This window comes from Prosopis cineraria, unplaced genomic scaffold (assembly GCF_029017545.1).
Source record: "Prosopis cineraria cultivar Desert tree isolate PC_DT_omini unplaced genomic scaffold, ASM2901754v1 PC1618, whole genome shotgun sequence".
Taxonomy (NCBI): Eukaryota; Viridiplantae; Streptophyta; class Magnoliopsida; order Fabales; family Fabaceae; genus Prosopis; species Prosopis cineraria.
In genome coordinates, this window is record NW_026556943.1 from 15,694 (window position 1) to 29,624 (window position 13,931).

The window sequence follows — 13,931 nt, forward strand, 5'->3', positions numbered from 1 at the left end:
AAACTAAGGTTCCGTTTGGGTTAACAACGTAAAGTGAATGTACGTCTTCAAAGTACATCTCAAATATAATTGAACGTGGATTTTGAAAACGTCATTATTTGTAGCTTTTGGAACTTACATTTAACATGAGTTAATAGATAAGAGAGTTAAAATGTATACCCAGTTTTTTATTTTACCTTGCTACCCTTCTACCTCTGCTCCTTTTTTTTGGTCTGCCTCTCCTCTTCTATGTGTCATTATATCATGAGGCCATGATCAGGAGCTCCATCACAACATAGTATTATTGTTAATTTTTAAATTAAACATTTAATCATGTTAATTTTTCTTTTAAATTACAACCAATCATATTATTTTTTAATTAGTATTAATGTACATTAATATAAATTTTTTCCAATATATAAAATATCATATTTTTATAAACATATATGAAACATTTTGATAATTGTATATTCAAGAGAACATTTTATTAACTTTTTCAATGTATGATTAAATTTTAATATGAAACATGTTTGCAACAAAAATTACAAATCATAAAAATCAATATTCTTTTTAATAATTATATATTCAAATTAATTTAATAAATTAATTTTTAAAAAATATATTTAAATATAAATTTTGTTACAACAACTGATTTTTACTGAATTAACTTTTGTTAAATAAAATTTTAATAAACTAATTTTTGACCAATAGAAAACTAATTAAACACGCACTGAGTAAAGTTAGCTAAGTAATGGATATCTTTTGCAAATTGAGAATTTTTTAATTTTTTTATTAAACATATTATTTTTAAAAATATTTTTCTCAAATATAATCTTCTACATTGTTCACCTAATAACTCGAAAAAATGAAATGGTAGATTTAAAAAAAATAATATATATTTATACGTGACTTATGAAAAAGAACTAGTATCAATTTTTTCTACGATTGGGATGGAATATATCATGAAGTCAATTTTTTGAAAAAGAAATTGACCCAAAAAAATAAAAAATAAAAAGGCTACTAAACAAAGGCACACTAGTTTGTAGTTGTACAGAGTACAGAATACAGAGTGGAGTCTAGATGCATGGCCATGTTGAGTGAGAGAGTATTTTAATAAATAAAAGGAAGGGGTTGGAGGGAGGGTGGGGTAGAGGTTTTGGTGGAGGGAAGACCCACCATCACCCCTCGTGCGCGCTATCTATGGATGGCGGCTCGGCCCTTTGCTTCTCAAATTTTCATCATAAAAGGCATGCTTCCAAGCCACAAGCTGTTCCGTTTGCCTCGTCCCCCACGCGCTCTCCAGTCTCCAGTTCTACCTTCAATAATCCTATGCCCACCAGCTACATGTCGTATATCTTACATGTGATATTTCCATTCACTTTCAGAATGTATGTAACCCAAGTGCGGTGGGGGGTTATTGTGCTGTCAATAACGCAGAATGTGGGAGACAACCAGAAACTTTTGAAGGCTACCAACAGTTGACATTACGTCTTTTTAGACTCCCTGTGGGATCCTTCTATATTTATATCCCTCCTCTTCGCTCCTTCTCCTTATCATCTCTTCAACTGCTTCTTCTTCGTTATCTTTCCTTTCGCCCTGTGTTACCATGGCTGAATCGGCCTCCGCCGCCCCCCGCAGAATGTGGTGCTCAGTCCCGGAGCGTCTCCAACTGCACGCCGCCATGTTGGCCTTGCAGTTCGGTTACGCCGGCTTCCATGTCGTCTCCAGAGCTGCCCTTAACATGGGCATTAGCAAGCTTGTTTTCCCTGTCTACCGCAACATCATTGCTCTGCTTCTCCTTCTTCCCTTCGCTTACTTCATGGAAAAGTCAGTACCTCGCTCTCTTTACCTCACTGCCCACCTATCTATAGTTTATACTTTATATCTCTTTGTGTGTGTTATATTTCCAACTATAGATACACTGGTCTGTTAGCAATATTAATGACTTCCTCTTTTGTTCAGGAAGGATAGGCCTGGGCTTACCCTTAACTTTCTCCTACAGTTTTTTCTTCTGGCTCTCGTCGGGTATAAATCCTCCCAGTACATTAAAAATAATAATAATCAAGCCAGTTAAATAAAGGTTGTTAAAGTATGGAAATACAATTTTGGTTACACAGGATTACAGCCAACCAAGGGTTCTACTTGCTTGGGTTGGACAACACGTCGCCAACCTTTGCATCGGCTATACAGAACTCTGTCCCGGCCATCACTTTTCTGATGGCAGCCGTACTGAGGCAAGCTCTGATTCCTTGACCTTGTTCATTGGAGTCTGAAAGGATCGCATAAATGTGAACCTTAACAATTAGACGTGTACGTTACTTTCTTCAGGATAGAGCAGGTGAGGCTTAACCGAAAAGATGGGGTGGCCAAGGTGATCGGAACCTTGTTCTGTGTTGTCGGTGCCACCGTGATTACCCTATACAAGGGTCCTACCATATACAGCCCGTCTCCCCCGCTGCACAGTACCTCCACGTCCGCATTCAAGCCCCTATTTCCCTCGCTCGGGGATGCAAAGGCAAAAAACTGGACCCTCGGCTGCATCTTCCTCATCGGACACTGCTTGTCCTGGTCTGGCTGGCTAGTCTTGCAAGCACCAGTTCTCAAGAAGTACCCCGCTCGCCTTTCCGTCACATCTTTCACTTGTTTCTTTGGACTCATCCAGTTTCTGGTTATTGCCCTCATCTTCGAGAGAGACTCGCAGGCTTGGGTTTTTCACTCTGGCGGAGAAGTTTTCACAATCGTATACGCGGTTAGTAATTAATTCAGTATATACATGCTAATCTTTCACAGCTCGTGCTCGTCGGGAACAAAGCCGGTCACTAGCTTTTTTAAAAAAATTTATGCATGATAGTAGGCTCTCGAATTGGTGTGTGTGAGTATTCAACATTTATACAATAATATTTATGATGTTTTGGATACACACACACACACACACACACATATATAGCGGTGTGTGTGGATTGTAAGGGTGAAATAAGAAATGAAGTGTGTGTATACATATAATCTAGGGAGTGGTGGCATCAGGAATAGCCTTCGCTGTACAGATATGGTGCATTGACAGGGGTGGCCCTGTGTTCGTAGCAGTGTATCAACCGGTTCAAACTCTCGTTGTCGCTATCATGGCTTCCGTCGCTTTAGGCGAAGAGTTCTACTTGGGCGGGTTTGTCTTCCTCCCTTTCATCTAATTTTCTACTTTATTCTTCAATCTCCACCATCCCCGCACTTTCCCTTCAATTTTCTCTGCACAGCTTTGACTTTCTATATTTTCATCTTTTTTTTTTTTTTAATCCACTTATCGTTCAGCTACGAGGGGTAATTTTGGTTGTTGGAACTTTAAGAATTCTTGCAACAACGACAAATGAAATCTCTTGGACGACAAGTAGGCACAGCTAGGGAACTTTCGGCGAGAACTGAGAAGGGCTTCACGATGAAACAGCCTTCAATGATTTCGGAGTGTTAAAGGCTAATGCTAAACCTTTAAATGAAAAGGACAAGGCACATTAATAATTAAAGATTTTGGAGGGGATGCACAATCTACATCTGCATGTCGTGTTTCTTTTCTGCTCATTTTACTTAATTATTTTAATTTTAATCCTTTGCTGTTACAGGATCATAGGGGCCATAATGATCGTAGCGGGATTATACTTGGTGCTGTGGGGTAAAAGCGAAGAAAAGAAGTTCGCGAAGGAACTTCTCGCGAACGCGTCCTCGGCAGAGCACGGCGGCACCGCCAGGCCGGCAAGCCACTCCAAGACCTCCCTCACTCAGCCACTTCTTCCTTCGTCTACGGATAATGTCTGAGCCCCAGACTGCCCTGACTTTTAACTGCAGTCTCAATTTAATAGCTTTAATATGGGGAAAGAAAAAAGAAAAGAGGAAGAAAAAGAAGAAGAAGAAGAAGAAGAAGAAGGGTGGATAGTAGTAAAACTACTTCCCTGTGTCGGGAAGCTAAGCTTGCTCGTGTATTAAGGGAACTTGCTTGCCTACGAATATGTTTCCTTTTGGTTATTAATGCAGATGATTTTGTTGTTGAACCTTTAGGTAACATGATTGAATATAATTGATGTCACTCGAGTGGGGCACACAATATGCATAAAATCACCTAATCAAATCCCCCTCAAGCTTTTTTAATCGTGTGTTAATTTGTGGCTTGATTTACGAAAACTGCTGGGTTAATTAAATGCGGTACTGTGTGAAGGCAGTGATAATTAATACTCCTTCCACCCCAAATTATTAGATGTTTTTAAAAAAAATTTATCATTTTAAAATATAAGACAATTTTAAAAAATTAAAATTTTATTAAATAAACTTGTTTCAATATTATTATTTTTCTCTCTATTTAATGTTAATTTAAGTGTAAATTTAATATTAGTAAGTTAAATTAAATAAAAGATATTTTTAAAAGTTTATATTTTTTAAAAAAATAGTTATTAAATATATTTAATAAAATTTATTAATATATAAACTTTTATTTAAAAATTCTTAAATTGTTGATAGAGTACAACGGAGACCATTGGGGGCAAATATATAAATTGTTGGGCGGGGCGGATCTTCACTGCTCATGTGGGAAGGGAATTTCTTGCGCCAATGTGTGGGGTTTATTCTGCACTCACCACTTTCCATTTCATCAGTGATAGGAGGGGAATCCTAGGAGTCAAACAAGTAGTCATTCCAGTGACCCACGAGCAAACTGGAAAACTATATTGGAGACTCGTTCTTGGAATTATCAATGAGCTTCAGAAGACTAAAATGCCATCGAAAAATCAAAACATCTTTCCAATTCGTGCCATATCCAACCTAAATCAAGAGCCAACCGAGGGTCTCAGTTTTGTAAAGATGGCCAAACACGATAGGCAGCTTGATTGGGAATCACTTCAGGTCAGTGATCAGCGCCTACTCTTTCTTTCTTATTTGATGTGCATTTTTTTTATTTTAATTTTATATAAAATTTTAATTTGATAAAACCTTCTTTCAATCCTCTAACTTCAAACAAGTTCATTTTTAAATGAGATTATTTTTATCTCAATAATTATTATTTTTTTAAAAAAATTAATTTAATATGTTAACATTTGAGCATGTTTTATCAATAATATTTAAAAGTTCAATGAATGTTTTTTTTTTGGCAGTAAAACTAATTATTAAAGGATTAAAAATATATTTTATAAAATTAAGGAATCAAAATGAAACATTAGGTAAAGTTAAACAATTAAAGATATAATTCAACCTTCTTTCTTTTCTTTTCTTTTCTTTTTTTTTTACATGAAAGATAAAAATAAATTACTAGTTGATATTAATTTCTGAAATAAGGCCTGTTATTTTATTTGTAATAGATCAAGAAGGACAATTGAATAAATTGGCTTTTAAAAAGAAGAACATCTAACGGCATGCTTAACTGCAATGTTATCTTAATTTAAAAAACTAATAAAGGAGCATTTGGCAATAAATGGAACATATAATGTCAGAGGAAAATAACACATTGAAAAAACATCAGAGGTAGTTATATACTGCCCCTGGAAGTTGGTTAATTGAACAGTGCTTACAAATGATCCCCTAACAAGATGTTTAACTATCAACAATTCAAAGACATGTTTTGATAAAGGATGAACCGTGCGTGATTTAGCACGAATTTCAAGCAAATTTAGTCACACGCTTGACGTTTTAAATTAATATTCCGGGCGATAATATATATGTGGAAGTGCAACTGCTAATTTGTTTTGGGTCAGTTTGATGTGAGATGGCAGAATCAGCCCTGCACTGTCCATGTGCGTCGTTGCTCCCTCGGCTCCATCAAACCCGCCATCCACGTCCCTTCCCTATTTCTGATAACGACGCCCGCAAGTTGCCAATTACATTTAATCAAGTGTTGCTGCTGCTGCTTTTATTATTATGATTCAATTAACACGTCCCGATATCATATCATCATTAAAGGCCATGCATTAATCCTCAATTAGCTTCATCCGTCCATCCATGCTTTTCCTAATTGCTCTGCCTTTTCATCTCCGCGCTTCTTTTTTACCTTTTATCCTTCTTCATCATTCTTCTCTAGCCATTGCAACTTGATGCCTCGAAATATCTGTCTTTAATTATTTGACGACATAACTCTCTGCATATCCCTTCGAGTCTTTTACAGCTCATCATCATCGTCATCTCTCTCTCTCTCTCTCTCTCTCTCTCTCTCTCTCTCTCTCTCTCTCTCTCTCTCTTCTATACTTCTTTCACTCAAAAATAATAATAGAACTGGAGAATAGTCTATTCCATGAAAAATTCAAACGCTAAAGTGTCAAGGCAAATTAGAACAGAGCAATGTCGGGAGGATGGGACTTAAAAAACGCTCCATACAAATTCTCCCGGCGCACGAAACAAGCGAAATTTTATAAAAGCGTCACGTTGAAAATCAGCGCTGTGCAAGTTCATCCTGCAGTCTAGCAGCATTTGTTACTAACCCCTCTTTTATATCTATCAACCCTACTTGTCGATGGATGGATGATTTTGTGCGTGTTAGTTCATTATTCGGAGAAAGCTTTTTTCATAAAAACAAAATATATATATATATATATATATAATATTATTTCTCGTCAATGGATGTAAATGTCCTTATTTGATTTTTCTCTTTACTTCGATCATATAAAAGATTATATTATTTTCACGTATATCGCGCATAAATTAATAGCTAAATTTCTAGTTATGATGAATTGATGATCGCTGAAAATTGTATTATTTCTCCAAATTATACTTATTATTAATACGCTTAAATTTCATAACAGTATTATTATATATTATAATTATAATATAATAAAAAAGGGGCTCGGATCCAACAAGGAAAAAGCGAGTTGCGCTGGTTCACATTTGGTTTTGTTTTGCATGGGTCCATTTTCAAAAGTAATCTCTTTTTTCTGGGCTCTTGTCCTCCTTGTCTAGGCCTGGCCTTTCGAGTGAAGAAGAAGCTTTTCGACTTGTGCACCTTGCTCCATCTCTTGTGTAAAGTATAAACTAAGGTGTTTTGTGAATATCTAAAATGCCTTAGATATTTTTAAAAAATAAAATTAAAAGATTTTATATGATCGATGGGGTAAATTAAAATGTCGAAAAATATACAAAGGTGAAAAAAGAACAGAGGGAATTCATTTATAAGAGACATGTTCGAAGACTTTTATGTTTTGCACCGATCATATTCATTTAATTCAATTTCTTTTATATGTTTAAGCGTTTTATCAATATCGAAAGTATTTTAGATAAAATTTTCAAGTGATTTAAAGAAACGAGGAATTTCTTCAATATAACTAATTGAGCAACTGGTGTGATAAGGCTTCACTAGATATTTGGTGTGAGAGAGATGTCTAATCGATCTAAGTTTTGAATTAATTGGGCCCATTTGACTAGTTCAACACACTAATTCACACTTTGTACAAGTTAATTATTTTAGTTACCTTGCATATACTAAAAAAAAAATAGTCAGAAAAATTAAACCAATTTAAAAGGTTACCCTTGTTGATGATGTGGGCACCTCTTCAACGCCCAAGAGACATGTATAACGGAAAAAAAAATAGTTAATGCTCGATATCCACTAATACATAAGGTGATAATTAAAATAAAAGCACATTTTAAAAGGAGTCTTGCATTTATAGGTACTGCTGTACTAGAGCAGTAAGTGAGAGAGATTCGCTTTTATATGTGCCTTGCCATGCGAGTTGGACTTCCTATATGTAACGAATTGTTTTCGACGATATATATAGCTACAAAAATTTTTTGATAATTTTATTTTAGGGAATCGAATATAATCAAATCAGATCTCACATGTTTTTGAGGCAACGTATCGAGGCGGGGATAAAAAGACATGGGGATTTTTTTAAAAAGAAAAATTGTTTATGACTCAGATTTTAGACTGATCATGTATAAAGTTGTTTGATTGCATGGAACAAGAATATACGAGTACTCATTCAAATGAAATGGTTGATTATTTATATTGTCAAATTGATTAAAACCCATTTGACTAGCACAACAATAAAACGCACAAAACATTTATTCCGCTCCACATAGAATTTATCACCTTGGAGTACAATCCTCACAAATGTTCGATTAAATGTTACTGGGATAATGGGACAATCACAAAAAACCTCGTTTAGCGTTGTTTCTTTTAACAAACATCAAATGAGAAAATCACCGGGCGGCTTACAGCCTTCGACTGCTTAATTTCTTACATCATTAAAATGTCTTGTTAAATGACTTCAGATACATTGGAGTTAAAAGAGTTTGTGTGACCAAAATTTGAGGTAAAGTGTCATAAAAGAAGCCTCCAATATAGTTATAACAATGTGTTAAGGTTCATTCAACTTAATTAATGGAGATTTAAACTATAATTTGTAGAGAATAGTTTATCTATTATAAATTGAATACCGGTAGGCACGTCACGTTGACTTACACACATATATTCTGTTAGCATGTCAAATGATTTGATAAAATTTTTCAAACTATCAATACTTCAACTTATATTTGATGGAATTAAAAGAGCTTACACGATGAAAAATTGATATGGACTGTCAATAAGAGATTATATAATGGATAAAATAAAACAAATGTGTGTAGCTTATTCAACTATATAGAATTTATTTTGGTAAAAAAAAACTATATAGAATTTATCACAAAAACTCATAAATAAATTAAATACTAGATTCAATGTTTAATTTAAAACCATCTATATTCATTAATTACATAAATAAATTAAATATTTGATTAAATACTTTTAAAATAATCAATTCATTTGCGACATTTAAGATAATCATATAATCTTTTGAGTTACGTGTCGTGCTCAATTTTCAATATATGAAGTGCATGTTTGGAGTAGCGTTTATATCACGTCAAACTTTATAGTTGATGTATTAAAACTGAATGAAGTCGGTGCATCTTAACTTTTTTTTATAATCAAAAATTTAAATGAGTTGGATCATAAAAAATGAGGACAAGAGCATGCCTCTAGACTTAAAATGTGATTACAAAGATACTTACAAAACGTTTACTAATAAAGTCTTTACATTAATAAGGGGATTTACATCTTAACTATTTTTGTCAACAAATTTGATTTGAATTAGAAGAATTTATATGGTGGGAACTTTGAGAATAGAATATTATTTAAAATGACAATATATAGGCGTCAAAATAAATATTGGGGAAATTTCGGACGGAAATGTGATTCCTCCAACACAGATTATTTAACAGTGTAACTGCAAGAGTGTGGAATGTGAACTATAAGCAAGAGAACTAGAGAAGCACTAAAGATAGAAAAAATCGAACAAGTTCTAAGAGCGGGGACGAAGACAAACAGGCGGTTTTCTGAACAGTGTTTGTGTGCGTATTTTAAAAAATGGTGACGTACGTCCCAACCCAATGTACATTGAACATGCCTTCCATCATTACGAGCCTTCCGCTGTCCTTTTCTTCAAATTTTCACCAAAATAATAACCTACGTCCTTCTGCGGCTCTGCTGGAAATTCATTCATTACATTTGTATTTAATTAATTTCAGCGGCAGATTTCTCATTTATTACATTCATATTCATATTTATTTTTGAAAAAACATAACTTTTAATTTTTGTAATTTATGTCTTTACACTTTTTTTATATTTTAATTAAATTTTTGTACTTTTATTTTTTAATATTTTAGGTCCCTAAATAAATAAAATGTAAACATCTTAAAGGAATTTAAAATATTAAAAAATAAAAATGTAAGAATTTAAAATATAAAAAAAATACAAAGATTTAGAACAAACATAAAGTGTAAGGATCAAATTTTATATATTTATTTTTATTTTTAAAGCTCGCTCACCAATTCAATTCACATCAGAATTAACTGGACGCGCCTCTCCTGTGCATTAGCATTTCCGAAACCAAATTGTGATGCGAAAGATCGATAAACGTTTTCGTTTATTATTATCTTTTTCCCGAAACAAACAAAAGGCCCGACTCGATCGAGATCAAAAGCCGAAACAAAAAAAGAATCTTCTGACTTGAAATGGTGGCTTAGAATCTCACACATGTACGACGGAATCTTTAACATCGGAAAATAAAAATAAAACAAGCCATGGCTGCTCAAAATACATTAGAGCATCATCCGCACTCCGCAGCACAAGACGAACCTGATTTCATAAGTGCATGTACGCATTCTTGTTCACTTACGAAACACAGAACACATATAATATATATTATATATAGATAGAAAAGGGCCCACACGGCCAAGGCACGTGACTGATTTATATAACTGATACAACCACGAACCCGTCTTCTTCATCACCATCTCTCCATACACTAGACTAGCTCCCATATATATATATATATATATATAACCCCTTGAAGTAAAAGTAACTACATGACTCAATATTAAAGAAAGAAAAAGAAAGAGAACCTAAAAAACCTATTTACATATATATGATAAAAATATATAATAAGAAAAAAGGCCAACGGCGGCGTGCAGAAATAACCACGGCGTCGCGACCCCGAGAGGACTGAGATATAAGACATATACATATACTGATGCTTCTAGGCTGTAACTAGCCAGGAGTAGCTAGCTAGAGTGATCATGTGTATATGTATTTACAGAGCGTCCTATATGTGTGTATGAACCATGCTGGTATATATGGCGGTATGTGATGGTATAGACAGTGATGAAGTCTGTAAATGCGATCGAAGGGCGATCACATGCACCAGGGGGTCTGCAGAGAGTCCCACGGAGCCACATCTCCCAGATTGCCAGTCGCATATATGCCCGCATCAGACATCACGGGAAAATCCAGAGACATGGCAGCTTCGGCCCAGATGGAATCGTCGAACTCGGGGACAGGAAGGCCGTTGACGGTCCCCCAGAATTGACCGAAATCCTCCTCCTTCTCAATGGCCTTCACGCTCTCCCCGGCACTGAAGGGAACGGACATGGTGGAGCCGGAGCTGGAGCTAGAGTTAGGGCTGTACACCGGTGCAACTTGCTGAGAAGCCACTGAGATCATCGGAGCATCGTTGGGGACGGCGTTGAAAGACCAGGGAGGAATATGGCCGGCCGGGTGGTGGAGCAGCTGATGATCCGGCACAGGCCGGTGATTGGGCACCATTTGAGGAATCTGCAGGGAGGGAGCAGAGGAATGGGGCGGATCGGGCTGGTGAGAATTGAGGGAGAGGTCGGGGAGGTTAAGCTTGGCCTCGGATCCGTAGAGCTTGCGAGCAGCGGCGTCGTAGGCCAGAGCAGCTTCATGGGAGGTCTCGAAAGTGCCGAGCCAGAGACGAGCACCGCGATTGGGCTCGCGGATTTCGGCGACCCATTTGCCCCAAGTCCGCTGGCGAACGCCTTTGTAGGTGCAGCTGGCGTTCTCGGGGCCTCCCTTGCCACGCATACAGCCCTTTCTGGAGCTGGCCTGGGCAGGCCGTTTCACCTGCTTTCGTTCCTCGATTCCCATCCCTGATTTCAGCATTCTCGCGGAAGAGGAGTGGGGCTTGCGAGCAGCTGTAGAATTATAAGCGCTCGGCTTTAAAGGGAAGCACACGGGCGACGGCGAGTGCTTATATAGCGGGCAGAGGAAGAGAGATGATAATGTGAAAGCAGAGACTAGTGTACGCAAGTACCTGAAACGTGGCCTCAGCTGAGGTGGGCTTGGGTTGCTACTTGGCACGATGAAGCAGTCAGATCGTGTCCACTGACAGCCTCATTGTTGATTTCTCTATTACACACTTGGCCACCCCTTTTGTTTTCGTGTGAGCTCAGCTGGCCAAAAATCTTTTTTGCCAAATAATAATCGTGATGATGATGATGGTGTTAAAATAAAGGGGCGAGGGGGAGGAGGCGGTTGTTCGGATAATGGAAGTAATTTTTTTTTTTTGATTTATTTCGGCCAAAACGAAAAGTGGATAATGAGCATTTAAGCGAGCGGAGGAGCGGTGTGATTTGGAAGAAACGGTTGAAGATAAGTACGTGCGGGGGTTCCAAAAGCTCGCACATGACAATTAGGGACGCAGTGGGTGGGACGTGGTTGAATCGCAGGGCTTGGGCTTCTGTGCGCGCAAGAGCGGATTCCAGATCCAATGGACTCAGGCGCACACTACCACATGCGACATAACTGTGAGTTTACCGAAAATGATCGGCGCATGTACTTCCCCACCCCTCTTATTATGCACGTTCACTGTATTTGTTTCTCCCTCTCATTTCCATTATCATTACTATTATTATGTAGTGTCCTCAATATTTTCTCTGACCTCCTTGCATATACTGATAAAAGAACCTCCAGGAACATGCTCCAAAGGCAAAATCCCCCTTGTCCTCGATGCAGAACAGCTCTAATTCTTAGCCAGAAACTTCGTGCATCGGTGGACGGCAAGGAGAGATTGGATAGACACCAACATAGATAGCACGCTATGACACACACACACACACAAGGCGAACATACGCATGGACGACCCCTTTTTGTTATTTATATAGATAGATTGCATACCATATTTTTTGTGTCGCGTTTACACCGCTCCTAATAGTAGACAAAACATGTGAAACAGCTCCAACATTTCCCAAACAGGGATCAGAGGTAATCAACGAGTCATAGTTGCAACATATATTGTAGGCTCTAAGTGCACAAGTTCTTGTAGTTCCGCTTATAATGTCTCTCATTTTATTTATGGGTATATTTGTGCAGAGAAGATGTAAACTCCAACCTTGAACCATTTACATCCTCACCCGTCTTTTAACAGTTATTTAAGTTTCATCCAAATGCTCTAGGCTAGCCTAAATTGAGTGATAGAAGATGAAAGGACCACTCTCTTTAGTCCGTCCACAATCGGACATCATGTGGTTTCACTATCATCTTCTATGTCTCCAGATAATTGAAAAAAAATGATGTCAGTTGAAAAGCAATAGACATTAAAGCAGAAGACAGATTAATAACAGTAGCCTGTGAGATGGATGTAGATCCCAATAAATGGCATTGGTTGTCCTCACAATTGATCAAGAAGTTCAGAATTACATTAAAAGGGCGCACCCATGTACGCTTCCATCACGGCATCATGTTTTGCATATTTACAGCCACAACTCGGAAGTAACAAGCTGATCACTATATTAACTTGGATGTCACAGTAACTACAGAACACCGTTTATTATAAAGGTATCATCAATTCATTTTCATGGCTCCTAATAATTACTCTGCCATGTTGCTCCCAACCATCCGCGGATGAGGATCTGGGTCCACAAGCAATGCTTCCTCAGTCTTTGAGGTCTGTTCGCCAGAATCAATTTGCAATTTTTTCATCTTGCTCTGTGGTAGTCACTTCCAGATTTGCGACCAATGCGGTTTCGACAAAACATCACTTCCCAATTTCCAAGGGCGAATTCAAAGCCGATGATACTTCAGTGGAATCCATGCACTCCCTTAAAGCTTTCTTATCTCCTTTAACATGTCATCTATCATGATTCCCTTCCTGCAAGAAACAACATCAAACATATTTTGACCTAAGCTACCCTGCAAAGAATCCTCTAGCTTTTCAGCACAACCGCTACTCGTGTGTACGCGTTAAGGGCAAATATTACACAATGTGTTTGGCACAATCCCCGGAGAACTTCTATCATTTATAGATGAAGTAACCTCAATTTGTGCACGGATTAAAACGTGAGTAACAGAATACATTTTCTGAAATGACAGGGGTTCTGAGAAGATTGTGTTGTTTCTTTATCCCTAAGGAACTACGGAAGCTAAATGTTCATCCCATATTGCATAATTTTGAATGAAACCATCAAGAACTTACAGAACACTAACGCCCACAACGGACAGGGGTGGTGAATAATCCTCTAGTTTTCTTTTCCTTTACAACAAGTTCGTTGGATAATGATTGAACTGGAGCTTCAGAGGTTAGTTCTGGCCCCGGTGTACAAATGCTCCCAATTCTCAGTATTTCTTCAGCCAATGATGGAAGTCTGTCCTTTGCCTGAAACAT

At 37.2% G+C, this 13,931-nt stretch overlaps 2 protein-coding genes and 1 long non-coding RNA gene across 3 annotated transcripts; 1 reads left to right on the forward strand and 2 right to left on the reverse strand.

Annotated features, from left to right (window-relative positions):
• Positions 1-1,515: 1,515 nt before the first annotated feature.
• Positions 1,516-4,048, forward strand: LOC129300495 (protein WALLS ARE THIN 1-like). The gene is made up of 6 exons (XM_054939065.1): positions 1,516-1,806; positions 1,942-2,004; positions 2,097-2,213; positions 2,308-2,728; positions 2,988-3,139; positions 3,588-4,048. The coding sequence occupies exons 1-6, from the start codon at positions 1,586-1,588 to the stop codon at positions 3,778-3,780; spliced, it is 1,167 nt and encodes a 388-aa protein (XP_054795040.1). The 5' UTR covers positions 1,516-1,585; the 3' UTR covers positions 3,781-4,048.
• A 6,001-nt stretch (positions 4,049-10,049) lies between these two features.
• LOC129300494 (dehydration-responsive element-binding protein 2D-like) lies at positions 10,050-11,653 on the reverse strand. Its single transcript, XM_054939064.1, has one exon. The coding sequence runs from the start codon at positions 11,429-11,431 to the stop codon at positions 10,664-10,666; it is 768 nt and encodes a 255-aa protein (XP_054795039.1). The 5' UTR covers positions 11,432-11,653; the 3' UTR covers positions 10,050-10,663.
• A 1,256-nt stretch (positions 11,654-12,909) lies between these two features.
• Positions 12,910-13,908, reverse strand: LOC129300493 (uncharacterized). The gene is made up of 2 exons (XR_008590784.1): positions 13,743-13,908; positions 12,910-13,418 (listed from the first exon to the last, which is right to left on the reverse strand). It is a non-coding gene; the product is annotated as an uncharacterized LOC129300493 (long non-coding RNA).
• Positions 13,909-13,931: the final 23 nt, after the last annotated feature.

Coding starts and splice junctions, on each gene's coding strand:
- LOC129300494 (XM_054939064.1), bottom strand. CDS start 11,431: ATGCTGAAATCAGGGATGGGAATCGAGGAACGAAAGCAGGTGAAACGG.
- LOC129300495 (XM_054939065.1), top strand. CDS start 1,586: ATGGCTGAATCGGCCTCCGCCGCCCCCCGCAGAATGTGGTGCTCAGTC. Junction 2,005..2,096: donor TTTCTTCTGGCTCTCGTCGG/GTATAAATCCTC, acceptor TTGGTTACACAG/GATTACAGCCAACCAAGGGT. Junction 2,729..2,987: donor TTTTCACAATCGTATACGCG/GTTAGTAATTAA, acceptor CATATAATCTAG/GGAGTGGTGGCATCAGGAAT.